Source organism: Taudactylus pleione, unplaced genomic scaffold (assembly GCF_031769625.1).
Source record: "Taudactylus pleione unplaced genomic scaffold, aTauple2 ptg000682l, whole genome shotgun sequence".
In the NCBI taxonomy this organism is placed as follows: Eukaryota; Metazoa; Chordata; class Amphibia; order Anura; family Myobatrachidae; genus Taudactylus; species Taudactylus pleione.
Genome location: NW_028285084.1, coordinates 1,627,090 through 1,641,720, shown reverse-complemented (window position 1 = coordinate 1,641,720; position 14,631 = coordinate 1,627,090). Strand labels below are relative to the sequence as shown.

Here is a 14,631-nt window from a genome sequence, read left to right as displayed (position 1 = left end):
ATAAAAAGGGGGCGTGGCCCAACGCGTTTCATCCTGGTAAATGGACTTTTTCAAGGTGCCTACCTTTCCTTCTGTTCCCTCATAAATATGCTTCCCAAATGTTATGCCCACGTTGCCGCTGCCCGCGGCCTTGCAATGGGGACCAAGTTTGCACCGGGCTACGCAAAACTGTTCATGAGCCTTTGGGAGATCAGGAACATTTGGGGTAGGCGTGAGCTCGATGCAAACTTGGTCCTTTGGAGACTGTATATTGACGATGTGCTATTTATATGGCAGGGGGATGAAGTTTCTCTACAAGAGTTTACACATTACTTAAATCAAAATGATCAGAACTTAGTATTTACCAACAAATATGACAAAGAGAGGGTGGAATTCCTCGACTTAGAAATATATATACATAATTCAAGCATACAGACCAAAACACACTATAAAAAGGTTGATGTTAATAGTTATATCCTTGCAGAGAGCAATCATTACCCTAGTTGGATTAAGAGCATCCCACAGAGCCAGTTTACATGCATACGCAGGAACTGTTCAAAATTGGAAGACTATGATTTACAAAGAAAAAAATCTAATAAACCATTTCAAAGAAAAACATTACGATGAAATACAGGTAAAAAGAGCGTATGAAGAAATTAGAGTAAAACCGAGAGAACAACTACTCGTAAATAAAAATAAAAAGAAACAGGAGGAGAAGGGAAATAATAAGATTTATTTCATTACAAACTACACAGACTCAGCCCCCAAAGTAAAGAAAATTTTAAATAATCACTGGTCCACTCTACATCTGGACAACCAACTGAAGAATATCTTACCTGACAAACCAGATGTAGTTTACAAGAAAGCGCAAGACTTGAAACGTAAACTAGTCAAAAACCATATGAGTCAATACATCTGGGAAACAAACCACAATAGATGGGAAGAATAGCAGGACAGGTTTCTATCATTGTGGCCGATGCCAACAATGCATCAGTCTAGGCTATAGAAGTACCTCTCCTATAGAGAGCATTACCAGCAAACAAACTCAGCAAGAATACAAGATATGTCATACACTTACTTGTGATAGTAAACATGTAATTTATCTACTAGAATGTCCATGCAATTTACAGTACGTGGGACGTACCACTAGAAATTTGAAAAAAAGAATAGCAGAGCACATTCGAAATATTAAGAGAGGTTTCGAACAGCACAGTGTGTCACATCATTTCAGGAAAAAACATCACAGTGACCCCAAAGGTATGAGATTTCTAGCAATAGATCAAGTCATGTCATATTGGAGGGGAGGGGATCATATCGAAAGGATTGATAAAAGAGAGAGTAGATGGATATTTAATCTACAGACTCTGGTCCCAGAAGGATTAAATATAGACCTGTGATTTTGAAGCAGCAGAAATTATGATGTAGTATGCATATTGTCAATATGCATAATTTTTAATACAATCCCCTATATGACACTGGCTAACACTATGGCCATGTTTAACCCTTAATGAAAAACTGTATTATTAGTGGTTTTTATGCACAACAAGTGGGTATAACATATAATATGTGCTAAGAATGACAAGGATGGAACTACTCTGAAAGTATATAAAACGGAGTACAAGAAATGTACAAACATCTTAATATCTATCAATATAGATCACCATAAATCTCCTTTGTCTTAGAAGAATGTTAGGATGTTTAAGAATAAACAATTTAAAATATGGCCGCGCTTAGTGAGGAGACACATTCATGACCACATCCCCTATCTATCCAGCTACATCCCACCATTAAAATGGCCGCCGCAATATCCATACTCCCAAACACTAATAAAAATCTCACCAAAATGGCCGCCGTAGTCAGTGCAGTATCACACAAACCAGAGACTACAATACACACTGTAGTGCTGGTAGATTTACCATAAAGTACTTTAATCTAATAAGGATGGTAGGAGGTTTAAGGAAATATGGAATAATCTATATTATGACCACGCATAGTGAGGAGATGCAATCAGGCTCACATTCTTTACGATTTAGCTGTATCCCACCGGCAAAATGGCCGCCGCAATACCCATATGCTCGAATTGAGCTGCATTCCACCAACAAAATGGCCGCCGCAATACCCATATTTTCAAACAATAAAATATCTCCACCAAAATGGCCGCCGGAGTCCGCGCATGTGTATGACACAAAACGAAGACCACAGTACACACTCTAGTGATTGAAACTTAGGTCACTCGAGCCGGTGATGTCACAACCACAAACCCGGAAGTGCGGTGGGCGCGGGCAGCGGCAACGTGGGCATAACATTTGGGAAGCATATTTATGAGGGAACAGAAGGAAAGGTAGGCACCTTGAAAAAGTCCATTTACCTGGATGAAACGCGTTGGGCCACGCCCCCTTTTTATACTAATACCTGGATTACCTATATGCCTTGTATATTTTGAGACTTCACCTTTAACCCATTATTGTTAATTTAGACTCTTGTGAGTTTCTATATTTTTATCCTGGAATAAATAGTACCTTATTTTTCATTGGAGTTCATAGCCTCCTTTATATTGCTTATTACACTACCCCTCTCTCCATCGTGGACCTCTTTAACCTCTTTAAGCACCGGGACAAGTGATACCAGCAGGAACAAAGTAATTTGGTAAGTACATCCATCACTTACCTACCTGCAATATTGTGTATACCCTGTTCCTGATACTGTGCCTATGCATTGCATTTGAGGTGGAGAGGAGAGAGAAGAGGGTACGCCTAAACAGAACACCCATCCTACAGAATTTAAAAAGCATTCATTGTGAGACTTTACTCCATAAAGAACACACATCCCACAGATTTATTAAGACATTCTTCCAAGACCCCTCATGTTGGATTCCCATGAGATTTGATAAAACATTGTGGACATAATTAGACATCTCCCGTTTAGGGAAAAGAAGGTTTCTGAGACATTAGTAGCTAATCGGTTGCTAAGGAACATTTCATCTACAGTCTGGCACTAAGGAACTTTTTTCACCACACACCATCTAGTTAACATAACCCAGAGTGCACCATTAATATATTTTTATTTATGTCTATGTAGAGGTGGGATACCTCTTATTTAGTGGAGCTGCTAGGGTTATCACAATAGGCTGCCTGACAAGAGATCCAGAGCGCTGTTTATTCTTATCTTCATTCAGGGAGACCTGACCCAGCATTCCCAGAGACCTGCTGAATGCAGAAAATGGATGGCGTGAGTCTCGGAGGGAAAGGAGGTGAGGGAGAAACAGCTCAGGGGCTGCAAGACTACAGTGGAATGTCGCCCTGAGCCGGGGGAGGGGCCCCAGGGAGATGCCCTTCTCCCCTATGCCGACATCAACCACTGGGTCCCTGGCCATAATCTGTGCCCTGCGCCAGTATTTGTAACGCCCTAGTGGTGTCCACATCAGCATCTCCGGTCTGTCTCCATAGAAGCGGGGATCCGCCTTACCTGTCCCTTTGAGTCCCGGCTGCAGTCTGGAGTCCAGGCAGCCCTGCTAGCTAGGTTCTCCGAACGCTGCTGCTCTGTTAGCAAAGAATGAAAATAAATCATAAAAATAAAGCTTGGGTTGCTTAATAGCAGCCCCACTGTTCTAACAGTGGTCCAGCTCCTGCCGGACACCAACGACATTGACTTGCCCTCAGGCTGTGGGCGGGGTATAGGGGGAAGGACCGAAGCATCCTGGGACAGGAAAAAGCTTTGCTGTTGGTGTCCGGTCCTCTAAGTACCACCCAGACCCCATGGTCTCCCTGTGGAGACCTATGGACCCTGAGGAAGACACAGACTTTAAAGTTAGGTCACATTGCTTGTATTTATGATATCAGGTGGTGGACTGGGAACATTTGTGAAACTTCTGATGAGCATCATGATGCATTAGTCAGTTTCATGCACCCTCATGGTCCAGCTCAATCATGTTACTGGCTAATGAGAAAATTCCTGTTGGGTTGCAAATGAGCATATTATTGCTAATATTGCTGCACCTTCAGCAACGTCTATGGGACGACAATATAGACCAGGGGTTAGGGAACTTTTTTACCTTTTACCCCAAAATATATTTAGATATGCCGACGTTACCCCCTTGATTTGACAGGAAGGAAATCATATAGTAGTGTCCCAATATAATGCCCCTGTAGTTATGCCCCCTATAGTTATGCCCCTGTAGTAGTGCCCCCATATAATGCCCCTGTAGTAGTGCCCCCATAGTTATGCCCCTGTAGTAGTGCCCCCATAGTTATGCCCCTGTAGTAGTGCCCCCATATAATAACCCTGTAGTAGTGCCTCCATATAATACACCTGTAGTAGTTCCCCCTATATAATGACCCGGCTGCTCCTCGGAACTATGGGAGAGACGTCATGACGTCTCTCCCATAGTGCGCATGGAGAGAGGCGGAGGCTGGAGTTCAGAAGAAAACTCCAGCCTCCGGCTAAAGCGGCGCTGCAAGGAAGGAGCCGGGCGCCCGCTGGTAATAACATCTCAGCAGGCGTCCGGCTTAGAGCCTGCCTGTGGCACAGCCGAGCATGCATATGAACCATTCTATATTATACCATTCTTTATTATAGAATGATTCATATGCTGTCCATCCATTTCCCCCTGGAATTTAATTTTTACCCCATGTGGGGTAATTTAGCCCTGGTCCCTGACCACTGATATAGACTATTGCCAGAAACATTGTTGAGAATTGCTAAAAAAAAATCTGCTGCTATGAATTAATCATGCAATAAGCTCTGGCTTGTGAGCCATTAAGAACCCCAATTTCAGGCTTGGGATCCTGGGAAAGAGACTCACCCCGTCCCTAACATACTGGGGTTACCCCAATTTCAGGCTTGGGATCCTGGGAGAGAGACTCACCCGTCCCTAACATACTGGGGTTAAAGTCCAGGGCATTGGTGGGAGGGAGCAGCCCACAAAAAAGTTTAGTTTGTGCATGTGCGTGTTCCTTGAACAGTGCCCTCTACACCCCATGGTATTCAGTGTACCACAGATAGGATGCTAAATAAACAGTATATAATCATGTAACCAGAGAAAACAGTATTCATGGACAACGTAATCACTCATTAGTTTCCATTAAGAATGGAACTATAGGATCCAACATCAATAAAAGAAAACTACTTAGCTGATGTGAGTGGATTAAACTGAACACCAAAAAAGTACTTTGCTCAGATATACTGGAAGCTCTTTTTGCCATCTTCTCATTCTTTTTTCCTTTAACATTTGGGAATATAAACATGTGCACGATCTGTAGCACACATAGTTTTGCTGATCATGAAAGCTTCAAAACTTTTGTTAGCAAATACCGTCCACCACATACAGAATGAAAACATACTCAATTTGTTTGAAGTTCTATGCAATATGATGACAGAAACCTCCCATGGAGCAGAAGGACAATAAGAACTTTCCACTCGGAACAATCTCTAGAAACAAACACTCTAGAAATACTTAAAAACAAGTTTAAATACATCTATTCACCCCGGTACACTGCAGTAACTAATGTAACCACTTGTAAATTAGAAATCCTGTAGGAGGAGAGTAATAAATTAAGAATTCTATGCATATCGTTTTAGTAGTACATTCTAATTTCAATTAGCAACAGTTAAAAAAATAAAAGTCACCTCTATGAAGTCTGCTCTTGCTGGCATATATCCTGCCATATCTCTAGAAAGTAGAGAATCAAATGTAGGTCTTGGTGGGTCCTCAGCAGCTTGTTTAAATAAAAAAAAATAATTAAGAGGACTTAACATAACATTTTCAGCAAATCAATGTTTAAACATTTGCCCAACACAATTTAGTTTCATATTTATCTTGAACATTTTTGCATTGTTCCTACTTATTTAAATCCACAAGGGAATGTACTAGTCCATCGGTCGACAATTACAATGTCGACAGTTATGTCGTCAATATTGATAGTCAACCATAATGTCGACATTAGAGTTAACAAATCATACCACATATGTTTGAAGTAACACAAGGATTTCAAATTTTGGTTTAGTTAAAATATTGCAGTTAAAATATTGCAAATCCTATATTGTAAATAGAATATATATGTCAGTATTCTCCTTTGTGTTTACGAGCTGCAAGATGCACTTCAGGCCATCCCGTGGGAACTGCCAACGATAATTATAGGGTCAATGTAATGTATAGGAATGTAGTTCCAGTGGCTCCTGGCAGGACTATTACACTTTTCAGGTGACTATTAGATAGTCCAGCACAGTTTTATTTTTTTATTTTTTTTTTGGTGCTTGTGTACTTTACGGACTCATTGCAGATATAACCCATTATTATTATCAATCATGGCAATGTCTGAATTCCCTTCACGGAGAGGACCCTGACGTCATCTGCCAGAGTCCAGCATCATTCCCTACCATCAAAGTGGGCATAGAGGGGGAATACAACCTTGTGGAAAGCGTAGCGAGCCACCGAGCCTGAATCGTGGCAAGCGCAGCGTTTATTTAATAAGTGTCTTTCTTAAACAATCTGTATGTAAATGTATATTTCCCTTTTGAAAACTACAGGTCATGCTGGGATTTATAGTTAAAATATATATACAAGACCTACAAGAATGTCTTTAGTGTGGGAGGAAACTGTTCTACCCCATGTTTGAGTGGGTTTCTTCTGAGTGCTTCATACAAACTGTAAACATATAGTGCCTATTCAAAAGCAAACTCATGAAGCCACCACCGACACATAAAAATGAAAAAAAAAAAAAAAGTATGGTAGTACTGTACTGTACTATAAAATATTTGGAAATGCTTAATTTTCATTTATTAAAAAGTTGCATATAACCTATTACACATATAGGTCTGTGCCAACACTCAGTAATTTTGCCCACAGCAGTGTGCAATAGATGCAGTGCTGTAAACTGCTTCCCTTTATCTTATTTTTATGTACTATATAACCTTTAGACTAAAATGTGTGCATTTAAGAAAGTCTGCACTGTTCCAAAATGAGAACAAACACACAGAAATATCCACACTCTGGGAATGATGCACTGCATATACGCTGTAGACTAGTACAATCATCTCCAGGAGATGCATTATATGCAATTCATACCCCTATCAGACAGAAAACCAAATTACCGGGTCAAACATTTCTACCCGGTAATTTGCTGATTAACACGGGTCCTTTTTCTGTCTGTAAGGGTGAACCCAGGATGAAATTCCCGGGACTTCGACCCAGGAATTTACCAGGGTCGGGATCCCGGGAATTTCGACCCGGGTTGACCCTTTCAGACAGAAAAAATACACGTGTTAATCGGCAAATTACCAGGTTGAAATGTTTGATCCGGTAATTTGTTCTTCTGTCTGAACAAAATGACCGGCACTCAAATGCTGGCTAATAGACGGGTTTTTGGGGAAATTCTGTATGAAAGTGGTATTAGTTGCATCTGTACTTGTGATGGAAGTGGTGTAACTGGTTTGTAGAAGGGCATTCGCATGCAGGAAGAGCCGGATTAACACAGGGCTGCCAAGGCGGTCACCCAAAGTCCTCCACACATAGCTAAAATACCAGCATGAGGGTCACTGTAGCATGTGAGATCTGGGGTTTCTGTGTGGTATAATGTGAACTAGGGCAATACAGTGTGTTTAACATATTGTATTGCACATTATACTTATTGATTATAACACAATACTTATTCAGCCAGTACATCAAATTCAAAATTTTATTAGTATTATCTCCCACAAAATAGTTGCCCTGAGGCCCTTATAAATATTAATCCGGCCCTGGATGTAGGATAACTTTATGAGGGTGTTCCCTTGGCACAATGACAGAATTGTGTTCTATGCCAAGTTGTGCATATGCAGAAATCTGATTTCAGACAGACCTCTTGCACTAGGGATAAGGTTGGTGCAAGTGCACATTGATAATGATGACAGATAGGGGCAGTACAATTAAATAGATGCGTACCATGCGGTTGAATATCCATACATGCAATTTGGTTGTAAATATGACTAATCTGTGTACAACACTAAATCGGTCCCACTGTGTACTCACATGATGTGTTGACAAGTAGGCTTGTTTGCTTTTAGTTATCCCACCAACTGTAATTTCCTTTGTCTATACTACAATATCAGGTGATCCACAATAACCAATTTGAAGTACATAAAGTTCCAGGCATTCACTGCCTCTATGGACAGTTCTAATATCACCTGCATATTGTTGATGTGTGTACCATGAAACGCTGGCAAAAAAGCATTCAGCTTTGAGCACAGTGAACATTGTACTACCAATAAACACAAAAAAAAAAAAATTAAAAAAAAAGACGTCTTATATATTAGGTCTTTTTCTTTGACTCCATAGAGGGCACAAAGATGACTCTGGGTATAGCCCGGAGAGGAAAGTCTGGGCACCAAACTGTTAATGAAATTGACCCCCAAGACAAGACTCCTCTCATCTATACCCCACCCTCAGCCACTGGGCCTCAGTTTAGTTTGCAAGCTCACGGTAGGAGCGAGGCAGAGAAGATGGCATACATACAGAACCATACAAGCCATGAAAAGTACAGACAGCCCGATCACCAAGGAAAGGTGCGTCAAGGCGGGCACCCTGTGCCCCCTATGGAGTCGAAGAAAAAGACTTAACAGGTAAGACAAGTCTACTTTTCTTCTTCCTCCACTAGGGGGCACAGGGATGACTCTGGGATGTCCCAAAGCTGTCCCTTATCTGCGGGGACGCTCCTGAGCTGCAGAGAGCATAGAATGCCCGAAGCCAGCGTCCGAGGACGCAAAAGTATCAAATGCATAAAACCTGATGACGGTATGAGCAGATGACCATGTGGCAGCCTTAAAGAGCTGTTCAGCAAAACTCCACAGCGTGGCTTCCCACAAAGTCCCCACTGACCGGGTGGAATGGGCCGTCACCATGGCAAGGGTAGAAAGATTCGCCAAGAAGGAATCTTGGCGAATGGTAAGGCAAAGCCAGTGGGCCAAGGTATGCTTATTAGCCAGCCAGCCACTCATATGAACATCACATAAGACATACAGAGTCCGACTTGCGGATCTCTCTGGTCCTCTAGACTTAAAGCCGAAGAGCCCTTGCCACATCTAACGAAGCCTCCGGCTGAGTTGGATCCGTAGTCTGAAATGCAGAAACTACTAATTCTTGATTAATATGGAAGCGGAATACTATCTTAGAAATGTAGCCCAGGTGAGTCCTCAATACAGCCCTGTCCAAAGGGAACACAAGAAATGGGGAGCGACACAAGAGGGCGCTCAAAGCAGACACACTCCGGGCTCAAGCAATGGCTGGTAAAAACACAGCCAACGCAATACAAACAGTCTGTAACGGTTTAAATGGAGCCGGTATGAGAGCTAGGAAAACTAAAAGAAAGCTCTCAGGGAGCCACAGGAGAAACGAATGGTGGATGAACAAGGAGGACCCCCAGAAAATGTTCGCACTTCTCGTAGCAGAGCTATCTGGCTTTAAAAAAGGACAGACAAGCCGAAACCTGGACCTTCAAATGAAAGCCGAAGGCCCAAATCCAGACCTGACTGCAGAAAGGAAACGATATGTGAAAGGCGGAAATACCTGGGATTTAAACCCCTAATCGAACACCAAGCAAAATAGATATACGCCAAACCCTATTATAAATACGTGCTGATGAAGACTTCCTAGCCTGCAGCACGGTCCGAACAACACTCCTGGAGAGTCCTTCTGTTCTTAGGATGGACATCTCAAGGGGATGTAGTCTGCGTCCGGATCCCGGCACCAGTAGTTAGGGGAGGGGTTAGGCACTAAGGGGAGGGCTAGGTTTAGGGTGCGGGGGGGGGGGAGGTTAGGCTTAAGCACTAGGGGGTAGGTTAGGTTTAGGCATTGGAGAGGGAGGGTTAGGATAGGAGTTAGTGCTAGCATACTTACCTACGGTTGTCGGGATTCTAACTGTCGGTATTCTGACCAGCGGCATCCCGACTGCTGGCAATCCATACCCAACCAGTCTCAATGGCCACTCTGTCAAAGCGAGACAGGCTAGACCCGGATGGAAGCAGGGGCTTTGAGACAGAAGATCCGGCCATAGTGGAAGATGCAGAGGGGCATCTTTTGAAAAGCCCAGCAGGTCTGCATACAACACCCACTGTGGCCAATCCAGAGCCACCAGGATTCGAGTGCCTCCTTTCAGTTTGAAGAATTCTGTCAACTTATTGCATGGTTCCTTGACTGCGAGTGCCGCCCTCGTGATTTATGTAGGCCACCTCCAGGGGCAAATGCAGGATATTTGCAGGGGGTTGACACACACACACACATATATAATGTATGTAAGTATGTATGTATGTTACATACCTTATACCCTCACCTACTGTATGTCACACATACATTACACACACACTTACCTTGCAACAGCTGCGGGTTCCAATATGCAACAAGAGTGATGTATCTGCACATAAAAATTATTAATTCTACATTCCAAATGCCATGTATGAACCCCTTATTTATGTATCAGCTTATACTGTAGGGGAAGCAGCCTAGACAACCATCAAAAGCCAAGCAAAAAGAAAAGAAGAAAAAGGCGGTTGTGTCTTATAGGCGCACTGATAGACTTATTTAAAATATTAATTTTATTGATGTTTTTAAATAAAAGACTCAAACCTTGTTTCATAGTTTGTGTCGATGGTCAGTGAAATATATTGCTAAAAATATACAGTGAAAAAATGTGTGTGTTAGTGCTCAAACAAAAATTATATGAGTTTAAAAACCTGACTGTTATTTTTGTGTCTAATATATTGGCAATCTTTACGTGCACTGTACACAATTGAATTTGGTATTTCAAATAATACTCCCAGACTGATTGTTTATATAGTTGTACGCATGGTATCTTATGTGGGAACCTATTTGTACCAGGTAAACAAGACCCCTCCCCGGGTGCGCTAGTAACCACGATAGCGTTGTCTGACTATCTTCACCGGACGTCCCCAAAAGGAGGTGCTGTGCCTGACACAGAGCCCTGTTTATGGCACGAAGTTCCATGATGTTGATGGAAAGCAGGCTCTTTTGATGCGCTCAACAGCCCTGAAAGGTTGGCTTACAAGTTACAGCCCCACCCCCAAAGGCTTGCATTGATGGCGAGTAGGACCCAGTCCTGGATCCAAAAAAAAAGGGGGGGTCCCTTGTTCAGATGAAAATGCTGGAGCCACCATAGAAGCGAAAGGCATACCTCTTGGGGAAGAATTAGAGTCTCAGAATGATTCCCTGAAGAGGCCGGCAGTGAAACGGACCGTACTCCACCATGTCGAAACTAACGACCCCAGAATTTGCATTCATGAATAAATGGACACTCGCCTGAGAAAGGTGCAAATTCTAGCTTTCACAGGGAGGACGACTCAATGACCACTGGAATCTAACAAGGCACCAAAGTTGAGCATCTCCTGGGATGGAGTCAGCCTGGATTTTCTTCCAACTGAGTATCCATCCGTGTGAACAAAAAAGTTCTACCATCAGATGGATGTGATCTCTGAAAGCTGCTGGAGATTGTGCTAAGAGAAGTAGTCCAGGTAGAGTAAAATCCTGACGCCCTGGCGACGCAGATGTGCTGCCATGACCTTCGTGAACACACAAGGGGCTGTAGACAAACCAACGGGTAACGTTGAAATTTGTTTGTTGCTGGTTTGGATACCAAACCTGAGAAAACGCTGGTAATTGGCGTCGTATAGGGATATGCAAATAAGCAACCTGTATTACCAACGATGCCTTAAGGTCCGAAGGGATTCCATGCGGGAAGAAATTGGTTTCAAATTGAGAATGGGTCGAAAAGGAGCCGTCCGGCTTTTAAGCCACAAATAGACTGGCGTGAAAGCCTAATCCTCTCTGGAACGGAGGAATAGGAATAAAGACCCCTGAGGCCAAGTGAGCGCGAAGAGACGCCTCGAGAGCTTACGCCTTTTCTGGCTGTGTAGGAAGGCCGGAGGGAAAAAAAACCTGGAATGCGGACCCTGTCGAAAGGGGAGAGCGGTGAGACACGACACCTCTGACCCAAGCATCTCTTGTTCTCTGCATCCATACTGTCAGAAAGCGAAGAAGTCTGCCTCCCACTCTAAGGCCCCATCATGCGACAGGCTTGTCCACTGGCTTGACAGCCGGGTCTAGTGGACCAGGGTTGCTTACTTCTGTGCTTGGAACTTTTAGGGGCCAAACCCTGGCTTCTGTGAAAAGACTGACCTCCGGCTTTGCCTTGTGGACGAAAGGAACGAGAGACAGAAGTCCTAGTACTGATCCAATTCCAGGCCGAATAGGACGTCACCCAAATATAGAGAAGCACTTCCAGGGCGTGTTTGGATTCCATGTCCGCCATCCCGATGCGCAGCCAAAGTGCTCTTCCGGGAGTAATTGCAGAAGCCAAATTTTAGAAGTTAAAATTCCTGAATCTATGGCTGCTTTAGAGAGATAAGAAGCTGTCTCTCTAACATGCACAACCATGGAGGCTAGGACACCTCCGTGCATGACAGAGGTAGGACCTTCCTCAAAAGCCCAGCAGCCGACAGCTTTAGCCACTCAAGCTGATGCGAGGACTAGACGAGCCAGAGTACATGTATTGACAAAAATGTACTTCAAAAATGTTTTCAGTTTCCTATCCGTAGGATCTTTCTGAAATGCTGTGTTAGGGTTAGGCAGGAGGGACCTAATAAGAGGTAATATGGGCATTTACTGGGGGAGAAGACTCCCACTTTGCCCTATCTGCTGCTGGGAGCGGGTAAGCAATACGTTTGGAAACCGGAAAGCATCTACTAGGGTGAGTCCACGCCTCCAACAAGAGGTCTTGCAGCTGTGCTGAAGACGGAAATTCTGCAACCATCTTTTCTTTTTTTTCAAAACATGTGCCTTGTATCTAGGCTTCAAAGCTAGCATTCCAGACAGGAATTGAACCTGGTACTCAGCTCTCATTACTGCGGTGCCCCAGCTCACTAGGCTATTGGCCAAGATTCCAAGTCCTCCCTTAGTAGAATAGACTTTCCTGCTCTGATAAGGACCTCAACAACTACTGGGGACATAGCCTCCTTTGGGACAGAAGATGTCTCCACATCGGAGGCAATGGAGGCATTAGCATCGTCATCTCTGAATCCGAACCTCCGCCAGATAACGGAGTGGGAATTTTGCGTGGAGCCAACCTACGTCTAGGAGCCCTATCCTTATCTGGCATTTGCTGAAAGGATGGACACCTGAGCCTGGAACGGTGTAGCTCCGCCATGGGAAACTATGACACAGCAACAGGGACAGGTGGCACTGGAACTGACATGCGGTCTACAAACTGTAATATTACCTGAGTCAGCCAGTTCTTGGCTGGAATCTGTGGGGGAGGGAGGGGTGGAGGGGAGAGGGAGGTGGATAGATAAGGGGAGTTATGGTAAAACCTATCTTCGTTAACTCTCTTTCTTCGAAGTCCATAGAGTCCACAGAGAGAAATTGGGGTGTTGGTGGACCTGGAAGACCAGACACCAACAGCAAAGTTTTTCAATCCCAGGTTTCTCCGGTCATTCCCCCTATACCCCGCTCACAGCCTGAAGGCACTTCAGTTTTGATAACTAGCCCAAGGCAGGAGCAGAATAGAAGAGAAGGAAGACTGGTACACTGAGGAACGCTCCTGAGCTGAAAGGAGAACCCTACGCTCGAAGGAAGCATCCTGAGGGTCAAACGTATCAAGAAGCTAAGAAAGGTGTGGACAGAAGGCCAAATGGCCGCCTTGCATAGCTGTTCAGCTGAAGTGCCACGCCGGGATGCCCACAAGGAACCCACAGAGTGAGTAGAATGAGCAGATACTGAAGCCGGCACAGGAAGGCGTGTCTGCGTGTAAGCCTGTGAGAGTCATGCAAAGCCATCTGGCCAGAGTATGTGTTAGCTGGCCATTCCTTCTTGTGGAATCCATATAGGACAAAGAGGGAGTCCGATTTCCTGGTGGAAGTAGTGCGGTCCACGTAGATCTTCAGAGCACAGACCACATCCAAAGAGGCCTCACCTGTCGAGAGGTTTGGTAAATGAAATGCCGGAACCACAATTTCCTCACCCAGGTAAAAACGAGACCACCTTGGGAAGGAAGCTAGGAAGTGTACGAGGAACAGCCATGTCCTGATGAAATATTAAAAAAGGGGAGTGACATAAAAGCACCCCTAAATCCAATAGCCTACGGGCAGATGCTACAGCCAGAAGAAACAGTCTACGTAGTGAGCCAATTGACATCCACTGATTCCAGGGGTTCAAATGGAGGTTCCTGAAGTGTGTGGAGAACAACTGACAAATACCCTGGAGCGACATGAGGGACAAAGGAAGGTTGTATACGTAGAACACCTTGCATGAAGGTGTGAACATCTAGTAGAGGAGCAATTCTGCGCTGAAACCAGGTAGACAAAGCAGAGACCTGCACTTTCAGAGATGCTAGTCGGAGGCCTAGATCCAGTCCAGCCTGAACAAAGGCAAGAATTCGAGAAACCTTAAAGACTAGCGGGTCATAATTTCATGGAGCACACCATTGGAAATATGTATGCCATATTCTGTGGTAAATCCTGGCTGAGGCGTGCTCTGAGCATGGTCTGGTCCCCAGAGCTGGAGAATCCCTTAGTCGTTAGGAAGGATGTCTCAAGAGCCAAGCCATTAAAGACAGATGGGCTAGGTCAGGATGTACCCAACAGGTCTACTCATAGAGGAAGTTTAAGAGGAAC

General features: G+C 43.9%; 1 protein-coding gene across 2 annotated transcripts in view; it reads right to left on the bottom strand.

The window, feature by feature from the left end:
• The window catches only part of TADA2A (transcriptional adaptor 2A), a 142,330-nt gene that overhangs the window by 94,685 nt on the left and 33,014 nt on the right, over positions 1 to 14,631 (bottom strand). For both annotated transcript variants that reach the window (XM_088455960.1, XM_088455961.1), the window contains exon 6: positions 5,605 to 5,693. In XM_088455960.1, coding sequence (XP_088312086.1) covers positions 5,605 to 5,693 — 89 coding nt within the window. The remainder of the gene's footprint in view (positions 1 to 5,604; positions 5,694 to 14,631) is intronic.